Genomic DNA, 23,830 nt, shown 5'->3' with positions numbered 1-23,830 from the left:
AACGCAGGGTAGCTCCTGAAACCAACGATAAACTGCTGCCCGAAAGGTAGCAACTTGTCTCGCGTGATCTGTGTAGTATGGTAGAGGTATCTCATACCGTCTAGTTGTCTTTCCTCTGTTGACCAATTTTAGTTGAAATTTTATTTCGCGAACGCTTGTCTCAGCATCAGTTATTTCCACGTTAGTGCGATCTTATTACACTACTGGCCATTAAAATTGCTACACCAAGAAGAAATGCAGATGATAAACGGGTATTCATTGAACAAATATACAATACTAGAACTGACGTGTGATTACATTTTCACGCAATTTGGGTGCATAGATCCTGAGAAATCAGTACCCAGAACAACCACCTCTGGGCGTAATAACGGCCTTGATATGCCTGCGCATTGAGTCAAACAGATCTTGGATGGCGTGTACAGGTACAGCTGCCCGTGCAGCTTCAACACGATACCACAGTTCATCAAGAGTAGTGACTGGCGTATTGTGACGAGCCAGTTGCTCGGCCACCATTGACCAGACGTTTTCAACTGGTGAGAGATCTGGAGAATGTGGTGGACAGGGCAGCAGTCGAACATTTTGTGTATCCAGAAAGGACCTGCAACATGCGGTCGTGCATTATCCTGCTGAAATGTAGGGTTTCGCAGGGATCGCATGAAGGGTAGAGCCACGGGTTGTTACACATCTGAAATGTAACGTCCACTGTTCAAAGTGCCGTCAGTGCGAACAAGAGGTGACCGATACCTGTGACCAATGGCACCCCATACCATCACGCCGGGTGATACGCCAGTATGGCGATGACGAATACACGCTTCCAACGTGCGTTCACCGCGATGTCGCCAAACACGGATGCGACCATCATGATCCTATAAACAGAACCTGGATTCGTCCGAAAAAAATGACGATTTGCCATTAGTGCACCCAGGTTCGTCGTTGAGTACACCATCGCCGGCGCTCCTGTCTGTGATGCAGCGTCAAGGGTAACTGCAGCCATGGTCTCCGAGCCGATAATCCATGCTGCTGCAAACGTCGTCGAACCGTTCGTGGGGATGGTTGTTGTCTTGCAAACGTCCCCATCTGTTGACTCGGGGATCGTGACGTGGTTGCACGATTCGTTATAGCCATGCGAATAAGATACCTGTCATCTCGACTGCTAGTGATACGAGGCCGTTGGGATCCAGCACGGAATTCCATATTACCCTCCTGAACCCGCCGATGCCATATTCTGCTAACAGTCATTGGATCTCGACCAACGCGAGCAGCAATGTCGCGACACGATAAACCGCAATCGCAATTGGCTACAATCCGACCTTTATGAAAGTCGGAAACGTGATAGTACGCATTTCTCCTCCTTACACGAGGCATCACAACAACGTTTCACCAGGCAACGCCGATCAACTGCTGTTTGTGTATGAGAAATCGGTTGGAAACTTACCTCATGTCAGCACGTTGTAGGTGTCGCCACCGGCGCCAACCTTGTGTGAATGCTCTGAAAAGCTAATCATTTGCATATCATAGCATCTTCTTCCTGTCGGTTAAATTTCGCTTCTGTAGCACATCACTTTCGTAGTGTAGCAATTTTAATGGCCAGTGGTGTACTTCACTATGCCACGTGGCAAGATTATGTGGATGGTGGCTGGAATTATATTAGGTTAGTATATAAGTTCGTAATATTTTTTGCTTTTCACGTTAGTATTCCGGTTGTTATGGGTTTATTTATCGACTATCATTTTTATTTTTAGTTTACATCTTGTCATTTGGAGCTGTGGACGCTAGAAAATAGAATGCCAAGTGAAGAAATCGGAATATTCCTGACATATTCTTCTGTTTAAGTTCAGTAGAGGGTTGGCAGAAACTTTTACGCTTTGTATGGGGATAATGCCACTGAACAGAGCAAGGGAAAGAAATGGCTTTCCCGTTTTGACATTAGTAAATCTCCACTTTCAGGAATACCTTCGGAGTTTGATGAAGATCGTTTAAACCCATTAATACAGTGTACACGAGAACGGGCAAATGTGATGCACTGTGATCATTCCACCATTGTGCGACATTTGCGTGCAATGGAGAAGGTTCAAAAGTCGAGTGTATGGTTACCGCACGCTCTAAGCCAAAATCACAGAAGTCAGCATGTGGCCATATGTGCATCTCTGCTCGTCATCAATTGGTCCGTGAACATTTCCTAGCATTCCTATCGTGTATCGTTACTGGTGACAAGAAATGGTGTCTTTATGCTAACATCAGGAAAAGCAAGAAATGGTTGGTCCCAAACAAAACAGCAACTCCCAATACAAAGACCTGCGTGCATCCACGAAAGATAATGTTATGCATTTGGTGGAACAGCAACTGTGTGGTATACTACGAATTGCAACGGTGTGGTGTACTACGAATTGCTTCGCTGAGGTGTAGTCAGCACTGGTGACATTTATTGTCAATAACTGAGACATCTTGCAGACGCAATCCAAGAACAACAACCAGGAAGACACCGTGAAGTGAGGTTACTCTACGATAACGCCTGCCCGCATTCTGTTGATCTGATTATAAGCACTATGCAGGAGTGTGGTTGGGAAGTCATTCCGCAGCCATTTTATTCACCCGATCTTGCTTCCTCAGATTTTTATGTTTCCGCTCTCTAAGGAACAACCTTCAAGGAATATCCCATCCGGATGAAAATGCGCTCCTAACACGACTCGACGAGTTCTTCATCTTAAAAACGCGCGATTTCTACAGTCGTGGGAATGAAAAGTTACCCCTACGTTGGCGACTGTTGCAAACAGTGATGGCTAAAGTCTCTCTCATGTGTATCTCTTGCGTACATCAAACTCATGGAAAAATGCTACAAAGCTATACGCCAGCCCAATACGTCGATTAAACAACGTCCCAGTGGGGGAGAGGTCAGTCGCCAGCCAATCTCACTTCTTTCATGTGGGCCACATACAAGCTGTTTTTGGTACATGCAGAACCTTGTAAAGGGTGGCTGGCTGCTAACTCTGCCCTTACTCCCTTCCCCCGCAGCATTGTGTCAGTCACAAAGCTATTCTATTCGAGCTACAGCAATGGCGCCGGATGCGATGATGCAGGAGTAGTGCCATCGGTTCGTTTTATTACGTATACGCACACGAAGGGTCTCGCATGCCCAACGTGTCTTGGCCATGTATCCACAATTACAGGGAATGAACATGCAAACTGTGAGCACTGTAGCAGGTGGAACCGCTTTCTCTCACCTTCCACCCTTTCCCCCGCTTAGCCCCTCCCCACCCACCGCAACAAATAATTATCCTGTAGCTTGCCCAGTGAGAATCTTGGAATCACACACATTTATATTTCGTAAGAGAGTACAGTTGAGCGCACTGCCCAAATATCAGTACAGTATTCACAACGCAAGAATTTCCATTACACATTTATCGCGCATGGTCGCCGTCAGTAATGGTCTAACCTCTTCATTGTTTGAGGACTTTTGTGCTAGCAGAGATAATACGTAAACTTAGTACGTCATTTTTGCATCTGATAAGTATAGCGGTTAGAACATACTTTTAGGATATGGCAAAGCACTTACAGGACTAGCCCAATAAACAGGAAAGGGCTGACTTAAATTGTGTGCAGACTTCGATCCTGTCACCTACTCGGCCTTACACAGCGGGTCGAGCTACTGTGCGAGAGCAGCCTAGTCAGTTATGCACTAGCGCTCTCTTTTGAGTTCGAATGACGGAAACTGTCTTTGGTAAACCACCACCATCTAAAGATAGGAGCATAGAGTGATAACGGCTACGGCAGTCGATCGCTTGTATACCTAACGCTCAGTTGTGCTGGCATCTCATCCATCGAGTGACGAACGCCGCAGAAACTCACTACTGCCGCTGTAGCCTTTGCGACGCAGACGGATTCGTTTCTATTCAGTCGCACCATAGGCTGCCCCTGACGCAGCAACTTCAACTCCCGGGAATTGCAGAACACTGACAACACATAAACAGGTCCATGAGCCTTCATCAGGCTCATAAAGTGGCCTCTGCTCTGCCACTTGAACGCGACAACGAAAAGCGGCGGCCAGCAGATGTGATCCTAGAGTCGCACACGACACCTTGCAGCAGCCATAAAATGGCCCGTTCCCAACTGTTTATGTCGACACTGGATGACAAGAGTCCTGCCAAAATGCCGTGTGGAAGTTACCCATACGCAGATGCTGAAACATTAAAGTGCAAACTCAAGGTTATATGGGACAACATGGGAGAGGCCTGCCTTAAAACCGGTAACTTTTGTGCTATGCACGCCGCCGTCATCTCAGACAGTTTAGAGCACCGTGTCTCATTTGAATGGGTGTCCAGCAATAGACGGCGCTCCCTTATCACCACTGCATCCAGCAGTATCACCAGCTCCAACCAACATCCACGTCATCTGCCAATGGCCCAGTAGAATTGTAAAAATGTAAAGAAGATAAATTGTCAGGTTTCTTGAACCGCTCCTCAATTGCTCTCACGAGGCTGAGCGAGCTCTGTTGCAACCGTCCCACCAAGGAAAGATCCCTGGCAGTACTGGAAATCCAACTCGGGCCTTCCTCACGGCAACCAGCAGCGAGAGTTGTAAAGGATGATTAAAAATTCAATGCCCATCAGACAGATGTTACAACAGAGCCAATAACAAACACAGGGTGCTTGACTGTTATGGAGACAAACGAAAGGGCTAGTAGAGGGCACTGAAACAAGCAACTAAAATGGCTCTGAGGACTATGGGACTTAACGTCTGAGGTCATCAGTCCCCTAGAACTTAGAACTACTTAAACCTAACTAACCTAAGGACATCACACACATCCATGCCCGAGGCAGGATTCGAACCTGCGACCGTAGCGGTCACGCGGTTCCAAACTGAAGCGCTTAGAATCGCACGGCCACACCGGCCGGCAACAAGCAACTAATTCTAATAAACAAAGGCTCAGAAACCAATGAATTTCCCGAAATGACATATTGTCACTGAGTACATGAACACTTTGTAACAGAGTCCGCAGGGAGCCAAACTGCAGATACTCACTTGGAAAGAAACACATTAAAACATATACTGTAGCTCCAAAAACACTGGTGTAGGCATGTGTATTCAAATACAGAGATTTTTAAATAGGTAGAATACGGCGCTGCTGTCAGCAACACCTATATAAGACAACAAATGTCTGGCGCGGGTTAGATCGGTTAGTGCTGCTACAATGGCAGGTTATCAACATTTAAGTGAGTTTGAACGTGGTGTTATAGTTGGCGCACGAGCGATGGCACACAGCATCACCGAGGTAGTGATGAAGTGAGGATTTTCCCGTACGACCATTTCACGAGTGTTCCGTGAATATCAGGAATCCGGTAAAACATTAATTCACCGACATCGCTGCAGCCGGAAAAAGATCGTGGAAGAACGGGACCAACGACGCCTGAAGAGAATCGTTCAATGTGACAGAAGTGCGACCCTTTCGCAAATTGCTGCAGATTTCAGTCCTTGGCAACGTGCAAGTGTCGGCGTGCGAACTATTCAAAGAATCATCATCGACAACTCGTGTACCCTTGATGACTGCACGACACCAAGTTTTACGCCTCGCCTGGGTCCGTCAACACCGACATTGGAATGTTGATGACTAGAAACACGTTGCCTGTTTGGACGACACTCGTTTCAAATTGTATCGAGCGGATGGACGTGTACGGATATGGAGACAACCTCATGAATCCATGGGTCCTGCATGTCAGCTGGGGACTGTAATGGTGTCGAGCATGTGCAGTTGGAGTGATATGGGACCCCGATACGTCTATATACCACTCTGACTGGTGACACTTACGTAAGCATCCTGTCTGGTCACCTGCATCCATTCATGTCGATTGTGCATTCCGACGGACTTGGGCAATTCCAGCAGGACAATGCGACACCCCACATGTTCAGGGTAGCTACAGAGAGGCTCCAAGAGCACTCTTCTGAGTTTAAACACTTCTGCTGGCAACCAAACTTCTCAGACATAACAATTATTAAGCATATCTGGGATGCCTTGCAATGTGCTCTTCAGAAGAGGTCTCCACCCCCTCGTACTCTTACGGATTTATGGACAGCCCTGCAGGATTCATTGTGTCAGTTCCCTATAGCACCACTTCTCACATTAGTCGAGTCCATGCCACGTCGTGTTGCGGCACTTCTGCGCGCTCATGGGGTCCTACACGATATTATGCAGGTGTTCCAGTTTCTTTCGCCCTTCAGTGTATGATCCGCGCGACCACCGTTCGTTGGAAGGCAGTCCTCACTAAGTCTGCTCATCGACACCCGTACATGTTCAAAAACCCCAGGCGAGTTCCGGACGCACTGACATCCAACGACAATGCACTCACAGAGTTCGTGAAACTGTCAACAGTTCTGGAAAACACCAAAGCTTTTAAATTCCTCCACACAAAAATGTCCAATGGGTTCAAGTCAGAGAACTCAGGGGTCATAGTATTGGCGAGGAAGTCTACAGGAAACCCGGAACTGGTGCTCTCCTCTGACAATGACCCACTCTTTTTGGGTAGTGGTCTTATTGTCAGTGTGGAACGACGCGTCCAATCTACTTTCTGAAGTCCCTACGTAATTAGTTGTTAGTTCCTTTAAGCTGTATTACTAATTACATGATTATTTGTATTTGTGCTGGTGCCGGTGGACGAGTACTTAAGGTGTCGACCTCTTGAACTCAAGTTCACGGTTTCAAACCACGGTGAGGTCAGTGGCATTTTCTTAGACTCAAAGGCCCACAGCAGGCCACAATCGTACAACAACGCAGCTTCTAAAAGTGTGCTCTTAGAAAATTTAAATCTTAGGTTTCACTTTAAAATCGTTATTAGGAGCGCAGAAGTGGATATAAAACTGGAGAGAAACTGACCTCTGTACTTCCTATATGATAAAAGAGAGACAGTCAATATTTCTCTTTTTTCCTGAAATTGCTCTTAAGTTGGATACTTTAGTAGTTTGTTAGTTCTCTGATGTTCTTTTATTGTAATTAAATGTCGCATTTTATTTATTGAACGAATTATGGCGTATTATAATTGTTGTATTGTAAACCTGAACAATGTAACATTAGAAGTTAGATTTGGTTTTTGGAGAAAGGAGGTAAGAATGAGTGACAGAAATGTGAAGGGAACGAAAGAGAGACCACCAGATACGTGGAGCCTGAGTAAAAATGAACTAGAATAACAAAATTTTGATGATTTATGTGTATTTTAAATTTTATTTTGTAGTTAGTATTGTTCTTTATTTCAAATATTAGTACTAACAAAATCAGAGAAGATGAACTGTGTCAAGCGGACAGCGATTGACAAACTCTCTATACAAATTCAAATCGCATTGTATAGCCATGAAGCGACCGAAAGGTACAGGCGTAAGACAGAATGTACAAAACACAAACCTCTGTATGAATATCAACCGATCACACTGTGATCCGAAACCAGAGACATCTTCTTGAGTAGTACAAATTCTTTAGGTACCATACGGAGCGCATCTACACTCCAGCTATGGCGAGCTACAGTCAACAAACTATGGATCACGATCTTTCCCAAGGAAGCCCTTGCATATGATGAAAATGTGAACTGAAAAAAATTGTGAAATCCTATACATTAAGGAGCGAAATAAGGACAACAAGCATACCTATGGGAAGATGGGATCTCGTTGGGAACCAAACCGATCAGTGTGGCTGCAGAGAACCACAAAATCCGTAGCCATTGTTCCCCTACCTGTCGCGTTTGGCAACCTGTACGCAGTAATATCTTCATCTGTCCTAAGATAGTGCTGTCGACTACGCACGTTTCTGGCCGGACATAATTTAATAATTTTTCGGAGGCCAATTAATGCCAAAGTTTAAAGGTAGTAGTGTATTATATCGCTTTGGTGAAGTGATGTGTCACAAGGCATCTAGGCCTAAGGCGCTGCAGTCATGGACTGTGCGGCTGGTCCCGGCAGAGGTTCGAGTCCTCCCTCGGGCATGGGTGTGTGTGTTTGTCCTTAGGATAATTTAGGTTAAGTAGTGTGTAAGCTTAGTGACTGATGACCTTAGCAGTTAAGTCCCATAAGATTTCACACACACACACAAGGCATCTACCTAACCGACCAATGATGATCACGACCATAAAAGTTTTATTTAAGTAATGAGTTAGTGTAGTATGCTGTTCGGAAGTTACTGCGTGTATTCTGCAGTCGGGACGACGATAGCAAGCTTACTGCTTTCGGACGTTACCTGCCGTTTGGGCGGTTATTTCTTGTCGTCTGATCTTGTCTTGGAAGATATGTTGCCCACCATGGAAGAAGAACTGCCGTGACAATCGCAATGACACCGAGAGAACGGAGGAAGCCGTTTTGGATGTCACTTTTCTGTTATCTCTCATTCGCCTGAGAATGAACTTCGGTTAATATCAAATGAAACTGTAATTGATACAGCTCGTTTGTCAAAAAGTACTGTATGAGGTTTTCGAGTATTATAAGAATTATCAGTAAAATGCTGTTAAAGAAGAAAGCTTCTACATCATTTCTTTGAAAATTCAAATTTGTGAGAGAGTTTTTAAGTTCCAGCACAGAAGAGGTGGCAGAGGGAGACGTAGTCTACACCAGCGGAGACATACACGGGCTTTGTTTTTTTTTTTTTTTTTCTTTTTTCGGTTTAAACACAAGAAGTTTGAATCATTAAACAACGGCTAGCGAAAGTTTATTCATGAATTTAGCACATAACATAACATACAGACTGGGTAGAACACTCCAAAGTTTTAGTATTGCTGTTAATCACTCTCTTTAATGATATCTTGATATTATTTAAGCACTCTTGTACATGTACAATTCACACCAGCAATTGCTATTGCCTTGTGTTATTATGCGGACGTAATTTGTGTGCGTACTGTACGTAGCGCTTCTGAAACTAAATAAACAAATACATTTTTTAAAAATGTTGCCTGGCGTATTGTTTAGCAGGTGTACTCACCGGCAGTGCGCAGCCTGTTGTGCATGGCTAAGGTCTGCGTCTTCTCGCACCTCGAGCACGGATAACCAACTCTGCAGAACGAGAAAACATTGTCACTATCATCAGAGAATAAACATGAAACCTACAGGGTGTGTCAAAAATGACCGGTATATTTGAAACGGCAATAAAAACTAAACGAGCAGCGATAGAAATACACCGTTTGTTGCAATATGTTTGGGACAACAGTACATTTTCAGGCAGACAAACTTTCGAAATTACAGTAGTTACAATTTTCAACAACAGATGGCGCTGCGGTCTGGGAAACTATAGTACGATATTTTCCACATATCCACCATGCGTAGCAATAATATGGCGTAGTCTCTGAATAAAATTACCCGAAACCTTTGACAACGTGTCTGGCGGAATGGCTTCACATGCAGATGAGATGTACTGCTTCAGCTGTTCAATTGTTTCTGGATTCTGGCGGTACACCTGGTCTTTCAAGTGTCCCCACAGAAAGAAGTCACAGGGGTTCATGTCTGGCGAATAGGGAGGCCAATCCACGCCGCCTCCTGTATGTTTCGGATAGCCCAAAGCAATCACACGATCATCGAAATATTCATTCAGGAAATTAAAGACGTCGGCCGTGTGATGTGGCCGGGCACCATCTTGCATAAACCACGAGGTGTTCGCAGTGTCGTCTAAGGCAGTTTGTACCGCCACAAATTCACGAAGAATGTCCAGATAGCGTGATGCAGTAATCGTTTCGGATCTGAAAAATGGGCCAATGATTCCTTTGGAAGAAATGGCGGCCCAGACCAGTACTTTTTGAGGATGCAGGGACGATGGGACTGCAACATGGGGCTTTTCGGTTCCCCATATGCGCCAGTTCTGTTTATTGACGAAGCCGTCCAGGTAAAAATAAGCTTCGTCAGTAAACCAAATGCTGCCCACATGCATATCGCCGTCATCAATCCTGTGCACTATATCGTTAGCGAATGTCTCTCGTGCAGCAATGGTAGCGGCGCTGAGGGGTTGCCGCGTTTGAATTTTGTATGGACAGAGGTGTAAACTCTGGCGCATGAGACGATACGTGGACGTTGGCGTCATTTGGACCGCAGCTGCAACACGGCGAACGGAAACCCGAGGCCGCTGTTGGATCACCTGCTGCACTAGCTGCGCGTTGCCCTCTGTGGTTGCCGTATGCGGTCGCCCTACCTTTCCAGCATGTTCATCCGTCACGTTCCCAGTCCGTTGAAATTTTTCAAACAGATCCTTTATTGTATCGCTTTTCGGTCCTTTGGTTACATTAAACCTCCGTTGAAAACTTCGTCTTGTTGCAACAACACTGTGTTCTAGGCGGTGGAATTCCAACACCAGAAAAATCGCCGGCCGCGGTGGTCTCGCGGTTAAGGCGCTCAGTCCGGAACCGCGCGACTGCTACGGTCGCAGGTTCGAATCCTGCCTCGGGCATGGATGTGTGTGCTGTCCTTTGGTTAGTTAGGTTTAAGTAGTTCTAAGTTCTAGGGGACTGATGACCACAGATGTTAAGTCCCATAGTGCTCAGAGCCAGCCAGCCAGAAAAATCCTCTGTTCTAAGGAATAAACCATGTTGTCTACAGCACACTTGCGCGTTCTGAACAGCACACGCTTACAGCAGAAGGACGACGTACAGAATGGCGCACCCACAGACTGCGTTGTCTTCTATATCTTTCACATCACTTGCAGCGCCATCTGTTGTTGAAAATTGTAACTACTGTAATTTCGAAAGTTTGTCCGCCTGAAAATGTACTGTTGTCCCAAGCATATTGCAACAAACGGTGTATTTCTATCGCTGCTCGTTTAGTTTTTATTGCCGTTTCAAATATACCAGTCATTTTTGAAACACCCTGTATAAACAATAAGAACAATGACACTCTTTTCTAATCGGCTTTTGTTCTGTATCTTGTATTTCCCTTTTTCCTTAGCATAATCTGTAAATTTTTTATCCATCTTGGTTGGCGAGCATCGCAGTTGTTCTTGTAGTTTACGCTGAAGGAAATAATGCAACCAGCCACGAGTGTTGTTGAAACGATTTTATTATACCATTACTAGTTTCGGGCCTGAGTTCATCGTCAGATGATAGAGTTGACTTCTACGCAAGTTTTACGTTTGCATCTTCTTGAAAAGCCCTCCTTTACATATTATAGGACAGCGGTTTGGTTTTCTGTTACAATCCATACTGATCAATGAACTAAACAAAACAAAATGATGGACGCATTTACGTACAAATGTAAACAAATGACGGATACATTTGTTGAGATTCGTAATTAAATGCATCCGCCATATTGTTTTTAGTTCAGTCCATTGATTAGTATGGATTGTACCCACATGAAAAAAAGTTTTGCATCACCCCAGTTCCCAGAACTCCTGAACACGTCGACTGTGGATATTGTATCACAGACACAATCCCTTTGACTGTTCACATATGTCACTAAACCCGACCAAAGATGTAAACAACCATGCATCAGCACCGCCTATTAGACGGAAGGGGTCTGACAGCCGATCAGTTCCAGTCATTCCACCAGGAAGGAGGTACACGGCCCGTGTTTAGTTCAACCTTGCCTAGACGGTCATTACCGCGGATCAGATGCGCCCGCATTGTTACTTTGTGCCAGGAAGGGCTCTCAACAAGGGTAGTGTCCAGGCGTCTCGGAGTGAACCAAGGTAACGTTGTTCGGACATGGAAGAGATACAGAGACACAGGAACTGTCGACGACATACCTCGCTCAGGCCGCCCAAGGCTACTACTGCAGTGGATGACCGCTACCTACGGATTATGGTTCGGAGGAACCCTGACAGCAACGCCACCACGTTGAATAATGCTTTTCGTTCAGCTACAGGACATCGTGTTACGTCTCAAACTGTGCGCAATAGGCTGCATGATGCGCAACTTCGCTCCCGACGCCCAGGGTGAGGTCCATCTTTGCCTCCACGACACAATGTAGCGCGGTATAGATGGGCCCAGTAACATGCCGAATGGCCCCTTCAGGACTGGCATCACGTTCTCTTCACCGATGAGTGTCGTATGCCTTTAACCAGACAATCGTCAGAGACGTGTTCGGAGGCAACCCGGTCAGACTGAACCCCTTAGACACACTGTCCAGCGAGTGCATCAACGTGAAGGTCCCAGATGTTTTGGTGTGGCATTATGTGGGGCCGACGTTCGCCGCTTGTGGTCATGGAAGGCGCCCTAACGGATGTACGATACGTCAATGCCATTCTCTCACCGATAGTGCAACCATATCGGCAGCATATTGGCGAGACATCCGTCTTCATCCGTCTTCATGGACGACAATTCGCGCCCCCATCGTGCACATCTCGTGAATGACTTCCTTCAGGATAACAACATCGCTCGACTAGAGAGGCCAGCATGTTCTCCAGATATGAAACCTATCGAAAATGCCTGGAACAGATTGAAAAGTGCTGTTTATGGACGACGTGACCCAGCAACCACTCTGAGGGATCTACGCCGAATCACCGTTGAGGGATGAGACAATCTGGACCAACAGTGTCTTGATAAACTTATGGATAGTATGCCACGACGAATACAGGCATGCATCAATGCAAGAGGACGTGCTAATGGGTATTAGAGGTACCGATATGTACAGCAATCTGGACCACCACCTCTGAACGTCTCGCTGTATGGTGGTACAACATGTAATGTGTGGTTTTCATGAGCAATAAAAAGGGCGGAACTGATGTTTATGTTGATCTCTATTCCAATTTTCTGTAGTGGTTCCGGAACTCTCGAAACTGAGGTGATGCAAAATATTTTTTGATGTGTGTAATAGAAAAGGAAACGTATCTGCCATCTTGTTTTTAGTTCTTTCACAGACTGTAAAAGAAAATCAAACCTCTGTCCTATAATATTGAAAGGAGGGCTTTTCACGAAGACACAACGTTAAACTTGCAGAGAAGTCAACGCTATCATTTGACGATGGGCTAATGCCCGAAACTAGTAATAATATAATAAAATCATCTCAAGAATAGTTGGAGCTGGTTGCAGTATTTCCTACAGTGTAATGTAACACTTTTGCCTGGTGCCTATATTCAAAGTCAAAATTACATTTTTTTTCCTTTAATATATTCTCGTCTAAGCAGCTGTACAGAATATCGCGAACGGAAACTGGCAGTCTGACAAAACGTCACTGAGTTAATAGATCTGAAACGCTGCTGTTTATAAACTTATAAGTTAGATGCACTATGACACTTATGATAGCAGGGTAATCCCAAAAATTATTTGAACGTTATTATAGCCCAAGCGTCAAAATGCTTAACTCTAGTTTACACATAAAATAGGCAGAAGATGTTGAAACACGATTACACTAAATACGGTGCGATAGAGACGCACACTCAGTTAACATAGTTACATTTACTTTGTAATAGTAACAAAAGAACCATCTATCTGTCACCTTGCTCAGAATAACTGGTCATAAAGACTAAATACTAAGACGTAATTATTAGTCAACTCTCCAGTACGCTTCGATGTATTTGTGCATTATGTTTGGGTCTATCATGTATCTATACTGTCTGGATTGCAGACGACTCAACAAATTTGTAAGTTGTCTGCAATTATAGTCACCTTATGTTTGCACAATGTTGACAAAAAACGTGTCAGTTAATCGACAACCAACTTTATGGCACTGCAGATACGCCTTTTAAACAAATGCGGATTTTGTAACACGTATACCAGTAATAAATCTAGACCGAAGAAGTTCGCTGTTCGACGTTCTAAATGTTCAAGAATACTCATGCGTCTCCATTACTTGGTACTGTATGGACTCGACAGACGTAATGCTCAGGAGTAGCACGCTTCTCTGTACTTTATCTTCTTTACACCTCTTAAACCGCGGGAAGTGTCTGGTAGACTGTACCGAAGACACACACGTGCTGAGTGCATTCCGATTCTTTGCACAAAATAAAATTGGAAAAATATGACTGGCTGTACAGCTTAGACACCATACTAGTTTTCCACACGCTAATGACAAGAGTGTGTGCAGATTGTGAAAGTAACTTACGTAACATCCTTAACACAGTAATTTTGTTCAGTCAGTAACTGTTAATATTCGTCTCTTGATATTTACAAGATGAATAATTATGCTAACTGAATGACAGAAGTAAAGTTGTTTATGATTTGGTCCACCTTGTGCAAACACAATTTTTTGTTGCCTTAGCAAAATACGTTTCACTCAAGCGATAGGACCAAATGGATTTCATCCTTGTTTCAAAATGCTGTTATTTTTGTGGTTTTCTGTGTTACTATTTAACAAAAGTGACAGTGAAAGTTTTTCACAGTGAAGATAATGGGGAAACCAGAATGTGAAAGAAAACCAACTGTAATCCAAAACATAAAAAAACACAAAAACCACAGTACAGGATAAAAAGAAATAAAATTTAAAAAAAACACTGATGGTGTTGTCACTTCAGCGTAATATGTCTGGGTAAAAGAAGAAAAAGTTCTGTTTGCTCAACGCGAAGCCCGTTAAAAAATAATTTCGTTTGCAAACAAACACGGACGCAAGGGCTTCAACATCAATATGAGTTCTAGAAGTTATGTTTACATATCTGGTCGATATCCAAGCAGCAGAATCAGTCATTATTCAAAAATTATTTTAGACTAGTATGGTTTCGTAAAAATATAAACGAAGACTTCTGTATCTTTCGCATATGCGGTTACTTCAAAATAAACGTAGACACTACCGTGACAACATGAGCAATATTATCTACTGAACAAGCTGATTATGAGCAGAAAATCGAAACTGTTTATTCACCACTTGCAGGAGACATATATTGTGAAGATACAATCTGTTGAGACTTTTTTACTTACGTTAACGCGACAAAACGCAATCATCAATCTCCGTCAGATCCCGCCACTTAAAACATGAAGCGCAACGTGACTGAGTTCTGCAGTGTTAACAATAATCTCTGGTGATTAGAGCCGTTAAAGTATTACTCTGAAAACAGTTCTCCTTCGTTTAGTATTACGTATTAAAACGTCTTCTATTTGTGAAACAAAACTGAAATGATCACGTCTGCATATTGTATGTATATTACCAAAGATGTCTACAATCCCTTTCCTTTATTTGCTCACTTGTTTTCAGGAGGAATATCCCATCTCATACTCAAAATCTGTCCTTCGAACATAAAAAAAATGGTTCAAATGCCTCTGAACGCTATGGGACTTAACTTCTATGGTCATCAGTCCCCTAGAACTTAGAACTTCTTAAACCTAACTAACCTAAGGACATCACACACATCCATGCCCGAGGCAGGATTCGAACCTGCGACCGTAGCGGTCGCGCGCTTCCGGACTGATCCAAGATGGCCGCCGAGTAAGTGACGCCAGAAACTATTTCCAGAAAGTTAAGTAATTTAGACAGGAATATAATTTAGTTTAACACCGACAACAAATTAAATACGTGCATTAGTGTATCGTTTAGTCTTGCCGTTAAAGGTTTCACTTTTTTTGGGTATTTTTTCAGAAAACACGAAAAGATCGTAACTTCGCGAAGTCGCGTTTAGGCTTAAATTTTGTAAACATGTTTGTTTCTTGTTTCTCGGTAATCTGACTAGTTTCTCGGTAACAAATAAGTAAACTACCGTAAATAGCGTATAACGTCATTGTTTTAATACAGACAGCTTAATTTTATATCAGAAACTTGCTTATATACATTTGTGAATAGGCTTAATTCTTGTAACGTCTTTTTTGATTTTCGGTAATTTAATTGATTTAGTCTAGCTAAAGTATTATTTTCGCCATGAGTGAGAAGTGCCTGACTTGCCGTAGAATTGTTAGTTCCGGGGTTTGGTGTGATGGATGCAGTAGTTTTTTTCATTGGGGGGACTGCAGTGGCGTGGGTGTCGGGAAAGTGGATCAGGCTCATCAGTGGTTATGTAGGATTTGCAGCAGAGATAGGAAGATAGTGGAACAGGAGGGGAAAATTGCTGCCCTTCAGGCTGAGCTAGATCAGGCTAGGGAAGATCTGGACAGGTTAAGGAGGGAGACGGGCAAAGAGAGGTGGGAAGTGGCAACAGGTAACAGAAGGAACAGGCCTAGAACTAAGTCTGACAGTTTTGTGGTGAATGTCAAGAATAAGTTTGACCTGTTGCTTCAGTTAGAAACTGATGAGCCTCAAGCAGAGGTAGGTGTAGACAGGACACAACAAACTTTCAACAGGAAATTGAAAAAGAATGTAGGAAAGTCATCGAAAAGCAAGAAAGTTTTGTTGTTGGGCAGTTCTCATGCCAGATGTGTAGGCCAACTTCTGCAGGAGGAATTAGGACCAGAATACCAGGTCACTAATTTTTTCAAACCAAGTGCTAGTCTGGATCAGGTGACAGAGGATTTAGGTTCACTCTGTAAAGGATTTACCAGGGAAGACACCGTGGTTATTGTGGGAGGGCCAGGGAACAGCATCGACAGAGATCCTGGGTACAGTATAGAGTGTGACCTGGTAAAGATTGCGTCGGCATCGAGACACACCAATGTTGAATTTGTATCTGTCCTGAGACGCCATGACCGGCCTCATTTGAGCTCTTCTGTTGGGAGAGATAATTTGGAGTTGGAACGGCTGCTTGGGTCGGGTGCAGGGGCTCATATTGGTGTGGTTGCTGTTGATTCTCTCAGTAGGTGGGACTATACCAGGCACGGCCTACATCTCAACAGGAAGGGGAAGGGTTAAGCTGGCTGGGGTAATAGCAGGAAATTTAAGGGGGGGAGGCACTGCCATGAATGGCAAAATACCAAGTGGTTACAGGTGTTGGAGCAGCACCTTTTATAGGATAGGTAAGACAGAAAGATGTCAAGTTCTACGAGAGGTCAGGATTGAAACAAATCTTCAGTTTAGGAAAGAAATTAAACAGCACAATTGTAGCACATTGGATCACCAATCACAGCCGTCAGTTATAAATTTTCACCAGTCACCAGAAATTTTATCTCCACTAAGTTGTATCTCAGTCCTAGGTAATTGCATTAATGAATTAAAGTCACCCAACCCAGTTGACATAATCTGCCTCTCTGAACACCATGTGACCACTGGTATAGGAACTAGGCCTAAGCACAATGAGAAACTCAGACAGGAGAGTACTGCAAATGTTAGAATAAGGAAAGGTTCTCATAAAAGTATAATTAAAAATAATGTAAGTATATTTCATCAAAATATTGGGAGTTTAAAGAATAAAATAGATGAGCTTCTGGTTTGTTTAGAAGATTTAGAAGCTGAGGATGAAATAGATATACTACGCCTGTCTGAGCATCACATTGTTACTGATATGGGCAAGGTAAATGTAATTGGATATAAGCTCTCTGCACATGTAATTAGAGAAAATATAGAGAAAGGAGGAGTTGCCATATATGTCAAAAGTTATCATTGTGCAAACAGTATAGAAACAAAAGCGTTTTGTGTAGAGAAACATATAGAAGAATGTGCCTGTGAGATTAAATTAAATAAAGGCACATTTATAATTGTAACTGTATATAGGTCCCCATCAGGAAATTTTCATCTATTTCTGAAAAATTTGGACTCCTTGTTGTGCTATCTGTCAGACAGAGGGAAGCAAATACTTCAATGTAGATTCTCTGAAAGAGGGTAATAGGAAAAATGACCTTGAAGTGTTACTCGGTTCTTTCAATTTGACACCCGTTATTGATTTTCCTACTCGGGTGGTAAAGGACAGCAGCTCACTGATAGATAACTTCTTTGTAGACCAAGATAAGTTTAAACAGATAAATGCTCAGCCTGTTGAGAATGGTCTTTCTGATCATGGTGCACAGCTAGTTACAATATATGACATAGCTCCATTCAGCAGTACTAAACAGTCCTCCAAAGTAGTACGTTCAGTCAACGATTTAACAATTGCAAATTTCAGGGAAAGCCTACAGAAGTTAGATTGGGATGAGGTGTGCCGTGAACCTGATGCCAATTTAAAATATAATTTATTTCATGACACTTTTGTAAATGCATTTGAAAACTGCTTCCCCAAGAAAATAGTTAAATATACTCGTAAGAAACCATGTAACAAACCATGGCTTACTAAGGGTATAAAAATATCTTGTAACTGGAAAAGGGAAATGTATCTGACAGCAAGAAAGAGTAGTGACCCAGAAACTATCAAACATTATAAAAACTACTGTGCTATATTAAGAAAAGTTATTAAAAAATCCAGAAGTATGTGTATCATGTCTGAAATCAGCAACTCTGATAATAAAATTAAAACAATTTGGAATATTATTAAAAGAGAAACAGGTCAACCAAGAGCACAGGAAGACAGTATGACCATCAAACTGAATGAAAACTTTACAAACAAAAAGTCAGAAGCTGAAAATATTTTTAATAATCATTTTCTAAATGTTGTGAATATAGTAGGATCCAGGTGTTCATTAGAAGATGCTAGGCTGTTAATGGAAGAGGCCATACCTATGCAATTTGATACAATTGAAATCTCACCCACTTCTCCCTCTGAAATTAGGAAAATAATAAACTTGCTTAAAAACAAAAACTCACATGGAATTGATGCTCTGGAACAGGGCATTTTCCCTGATAGACTGAAATATGCTATTGTTATACCTTTGCATAAAAAAGGGGATAGATCTGATGTCAACAATTACCGTCCGATCTCCCTTCTAACAGCTTTATCCAAAATTTTTGAGAAAGTAATGTATTCAAGAGTAGCTTCACATATCTGTAAAAAGGAAGTACTAACAAAATGTCAGTTTGGTTTCCAGAAAGGTTTTTCAACAGAAAATGCCATATATGCTCTCACTAATCAAATTTTGAATGATCTGAATAACCGAACACCACCCATTGTGATTTTTTGTGATCTCTCAAAGGCTTTTGACTGTGTAAATCATGAAATTATGCTAGACAAGCTCAAATATTGTGGCATGAGTGGGACAGTGCACAAATGGTTCAATTCGTACCTAAGTGGATGAGTGCAGAAAGTTGAAATAAGCAGTTCTCATAATATGCAAATATCAGCACATCCCTCAAACTGGGGAACTATCAAGAATGGGGTTCCACGAGGGTCAGTCTTGGGTCCTTTGTTGTTCTTAATATATATTAATGACTTGCCATTCTATGTTCATGAAGAGGCAAAGTTAGTTCTCTTTGCTGATGATACAAGTATAGTAATCACACCTGACAAACAAAAATTAACTGATGAAATTGTCCATACTGTCTTTCAGAAAATTACTAAGTGGTTCCTTGTAAATGGACTCTCACTGAATTTTGATAATACACAGTACACACAGTTCCGTACAGTGAATAGTATGATGCCATTAATAAATATAGACCTTAATCAGAAGCATATAGCTAAGGTAGAATATTCCAGATTTTTAGGTGTGTCCATTGATGAGAGATTAAATTGGAAGAAACACATTGATGATCTACTGAAACGTTTGAGTTCAGCTACTTATGCAATAAGGGTCATTGCAAATTTTGGTGATAAACATCTTAGTAAATTAGCTTACTACACCTATTTTCACTCATTGCTTTCATATGGAATCAAATTTTGGGGTAATTCATCACTGAGGAATAAAGTATTTATTGCACAAAAGCGTGTAATCTGAATAATAGCTGGAGTCCACCCAAGATCATCCTGCAGACATTTATTTAAGGATCTAGGGATATTCGCAGTAGCTTCTCAGTATATATACTCCCTTATGAAATTTGTTATTAACAACGAAACCCAATTCAAAAGTAATAGCAGTGTGCATAACTACAATACTAGGAGAAAGGATGATCTTCACTATTCAAGATTAAATCTAACTTTGGCACAGAAAGGGGTCAATTATACTGCCACTAAAGTCTTTGGTCACTTACCAAATAGTATCAAAAGTCTGACAGATAACCAACAAGTATTTAAGAAGAAATTAAAAGAATTTCTGAATGACAACTCCTTCTACTCCATAGAGGAATTTTTAGATATAAATTGAGAAAAAAAAGAAAAAAACCAAACAAAAAAATTATTTTAAAAAATTTAAAAAACAACAATAAATAAAAAAGTTGTTGTATTAACTTAATTATGTTGTTAAATTAACTTAATTATGTCATGTATTGGAAAATTTGACTCGTTCCACATCATTACGAAATATCTTATTCATGATCCATGGAACTAGTATTAATCTAATCTAATCTAATCTAGCCCCTAGAACCGCTCGGCTATCGTGGTCGGCTTCGAACATCACTCACTCTTTTCACAGCGTAGAAATATTTATGGAGTGAGCATCCAGGTGTGCAAAACTGGATTTCTGCTGTCAACGTAAGAAGGCGGCTGAAATGAAACCCTGAATTATTTGTTATTATGCAAATGAGGTAATATAGAAAAATTACACATATATTGTGGTGCTAGTAAAAATTATTATTTATTTAGCACCACAGGAAGGAAACTACGGTGAACGCTCACTTACATGTGTTTCAAAATTAGTTGCGATGGAGACGACAAACAGATAAACGAAAGTCTCTGTATGTTCATCTTTTAAGCGAGGGTTGCGGGACTCGGCTGTTCGATAGAGGATGTCAGATCACACAACCTTCAGTCGTCAATTTTCAACCTTATTTTATTTGGCAACTAGTTTCAGCGTTTTACTACGCCATCTTCAGGCCCCTGACCGACGTGTATGAGTAATCTACCTCGCTTGTGATCAAAACAGGGGTCAGCAATACTGGCATCAGTAGATGTCTAAGCCGGCCGCGGTGGTCTCGCGGTTCTAGGCGCTCAGTCCGGAACCGCGATACTGCTACGGTCGCAGGTTCGAATCCTGCCTCGGGCATGGATGTGTGTGATGTCCTTAGGTTAGTTAGGTTTAAGTAGTTCTAAGTTCTAGGGGACTGATGACCACAGATGTTAAGTCCCATAGTGCTCAGAGCCATTTGAGCCATTTTAGTAGATATCTAATTGCTGCAGGGACCACTTCAAATATCAACTGCGGACACTTAGAAGAACATTCAAACCACGCCAGTCAAAGGTGAAAACCCAAAGGCTCATTACTCCGAAATGTGTATATAATTTTTATAGAGTTTACGTTTTTGCTGTGTCCATTACGGGCACTTATTATTCTCTCCCCAGCGATAAAACTAAGGTACTTCTTTGAGAAGTGCTCTGTTCGAACAAAATGTGCAGCTCGTTGGGTTGGCTGATGACACTGTAGTTTTGGTGACTGGAGGTGGTTCTTTACATGAAGCTAACATGGGCGATACGGGATCCATATTCTTCAGCGAGATGGTTGGTTTGAGTCTGTCGACGGGGACGGTCCTCTGTCCATCGGGTGTTTCAATTACGAAGTGTTTTTAGAGCCTGGATCTACCAGATATGGTCAATCATAAGCTGCAGAGGTTTCCTCTGTGCGTCATGACTTACTTGAAGAGTTCCTGGATGGATGAGGACAGACATTGTAGCATGACGTCGAACATTAGCTGGCTCAAGCGACGCAATGTGCCGGTTCAAGTTGAAGTTGGAGTGACACATTCCAGTGGCGTAGGATCAAAGAAATCGGCTGGAAGTGTAGTTGTCATATCGAAGTCATTTCTGCAGCGTTGGTGCTATATTTTGGAATCTCATAAGAACAGAGACACATTAAAAACGTTGGAAAGTTGTCAATCCAGTCATCTGAAAGCCGAGCTCCTTATGCTGTTTCGGTGTTGCGATGCTACCGTCCAACTTTTCCGTTCGACGTGAGACGGTAAGCAATGGTTTCGGTGTGGCGTATAACTAGTATCTTTGTGAATTGAGTGAATAATTGACACTCAAATAGCCGTCCTCTGTCGGTGGTGAAGCTTTTCAGGGCTCCAGAACATGCTAAGAGAGTACTGATAACAGTTTCTGTAGAGATGTCCTTCAGTGGAACTGCCGCTGGCCAACGTGTAAACCTGTCCATCATTGTTAAGAGACAGGTGAAGCAGTGAGAGCAAGGTAATGGATACACTAGATCAAAATGCATATGCGACAAGCGACTGTCAGTTCACTGAAAACTTTACAAGCACTGTCTGTATGTTTTGAAGTTTTTGCTCGTTGATAGCGAACCATGTTTTTGCCCACAGCTTTACATCTTATTTCAATGGTGGTCAAATGAAACGTCGAATCAAGTCTACAGCACCTTTGATGTCAGGGTGAGCCAAGCCATGAAGTGTATGGAAGACTTATTGGCAGAAGGATGGAGGAACATATAGCCTGAGTTTATACGTAGAATTGTCACAAAGCAGCTGTGACCCATCTGGTAATAATATTGTTACAAACGCTAAGGAACAGGAGTTTGAACTATTCACTTTGGCCGTATCTGGGTCACTGCTTTGCGTCATTGCAATATGTTTGAATGAAACGCTGGATGGCGACAAGATGACTGCAACTTTGGAACATATACCAGCAGGTATAGTCTCTCCTCCACGAAGGTATCGAATACCAGCGGTGAGCTGACTGGAAAATTCCAGATGGCGCAACCTGCGTGTTGCTTTTTCTGGGCGCTATTTAAAGGCAAATGTTAATGGATTGTGGTATGTGGACACTGTGAATTCTCTTCCTTCCAAAAGATAATCGAAATGTTTCACTGCCGAATATGCTGCCAACAGTTCACGACCCTATGTACTATAGTTACGTGGTGTGTCAGTAGGAAACCTGAAGAAAAACACGACTGGTTCAGGTGTTCCTTCTAGCAGCTGGTGTAAAGAAGCGTCTATAGCATGGCCCGTAGCATCGACCATCAAAATTAAGGGAAGATTTGTTGAGAGATGAGCAAGCTGAGTTGCATAAGCTTGTTCTTCTTTTAATTTCTTGAACGATTTTTCCGCTTCGTCTGTCCATGTAACAAAGCGATTATCCTTCTCCTTGTTGTTCTTGCACAAGTTAAACAAAGGTAGTTGCATTTCTCCAATATTTGGTAATACACGAATGTATAGAAATTTAACACTCTTAGAAGTAGGTCCGCTACTATTTTGTGATAAGGAAAGTCCTTGGTTACTTTCACTTGTTTCTAATGGTGAAAGTTCTTGATGAGACACATAATAATACAAGAATGATATCCCTTTCTCTCCCAAACTGCATTTTCCTTCGTTAACCTTAAGATGATATTCATCAAGCCATTGAAGAAGCTGTTTCAGATGCATTATACGTTTTCATTTGATACTGAAGTACCGATAATATCATCTGACTAGGAACATACAAAAGTCAAATCATGTGAAATGCTGTGAACAGGTCGGTGGAATGTTTGCACTGCACTGCCTACACCAACTGAAAGCTACAAAAATTTGAAAATTCCAAATAATGTGGTAACAGCTGTTTTAGGCTAATCTTATGGTGCAACAGAAATGTCGTGATAAGCTCGGATGAAGTCAGTTTTAGAGAATATCTTTCTGTTAGAAAATTAGTTATTGAAATCTTGTAAGTATGTTATTGGATAACGGTCTGGTATTGTGACAGTGTTTAAAACTCTATAATCTCCACAGTGACACCATGTCCCATCGTTATTTGAAACGAGATGGAAAGGACTAAACCAGCAGCTTTAGGAAGATTGACATATGCCAAGATTGACCATCTGTTGAAACTCAAGTTTCGTTTGCGCTAATTTTTCTGGTCACGAGCGTCTGGCTCATGCATGCACTGGAGGACCTGTTGTTGTGATTGTGTTGCACATTAACTTCAGGAAAATCGTGATTAGGTTTTTCCGTGAGAATTTTAGGATATATCTTTAGCAAGTTTCGATATTTATTCTAGAGGTCAATCAAAAACAGTAAAGTGTCAATAGGTACGTCTGCAGAGGCTGTACTAGCGAAGTTTCTTGGTCAAGCAACTTTTTAGACTTAACGTCACGCAGCAGACGACAATGCATGAAGAAATCCGCTCCAATAATTAAATGAATTTTATCCATAGTGG

The 23,830-nt window shown here is 42.2% G+C and overlaps 1 protein-coding gene across 1 annotated transcript in view; it reads right to left on the bottom strand.

Annotated features, from left to right (window-relative positions):
* LOC124625800 (lysosome membrane protein 2) overlaps window positions 1–9,011 on the bottom strand; it is a 618,718-nt gene extending 609,707 nt beyond the window's left edge. The window contains exon 1 of the mRNA XM_047149260.1: window positions 8,948–9,011. Within this exon, the coding sequence (XP_047005216.1) occupies window positions 8,948–8,972 (25 nt within the window). The 5' untranslated portion in view covers window positions 8,973–9,011. The remainder of the gene's footprint in view (window positions 1–8,947) is intronic.
* Between the last annotated feature and the right edge of the window lie 14,819 nt (window positions 9,012–23,830).

The sequence above is a fragment of the Schistocerca americana genome, chromosome 8, assembly GCF_021461395.2.
Source record: "Schistocerca americana isolate TAMUIC-IGC-003095 chromosome 8, iqSchAmer2.1, whole genome shotgun sequence".
NCBI classification, from domain to species: Eukaryota; Metazoa; Arthropoda; class Insecta; order Orthoptera; family Acrididae; genus Schistocerca; species Schistocerca americana.
The sequence above is the reverse complement of the archived record's forward strand: the minus strand, read 5'-3'. Positions and strand labels throughout refer to the sequence as shown.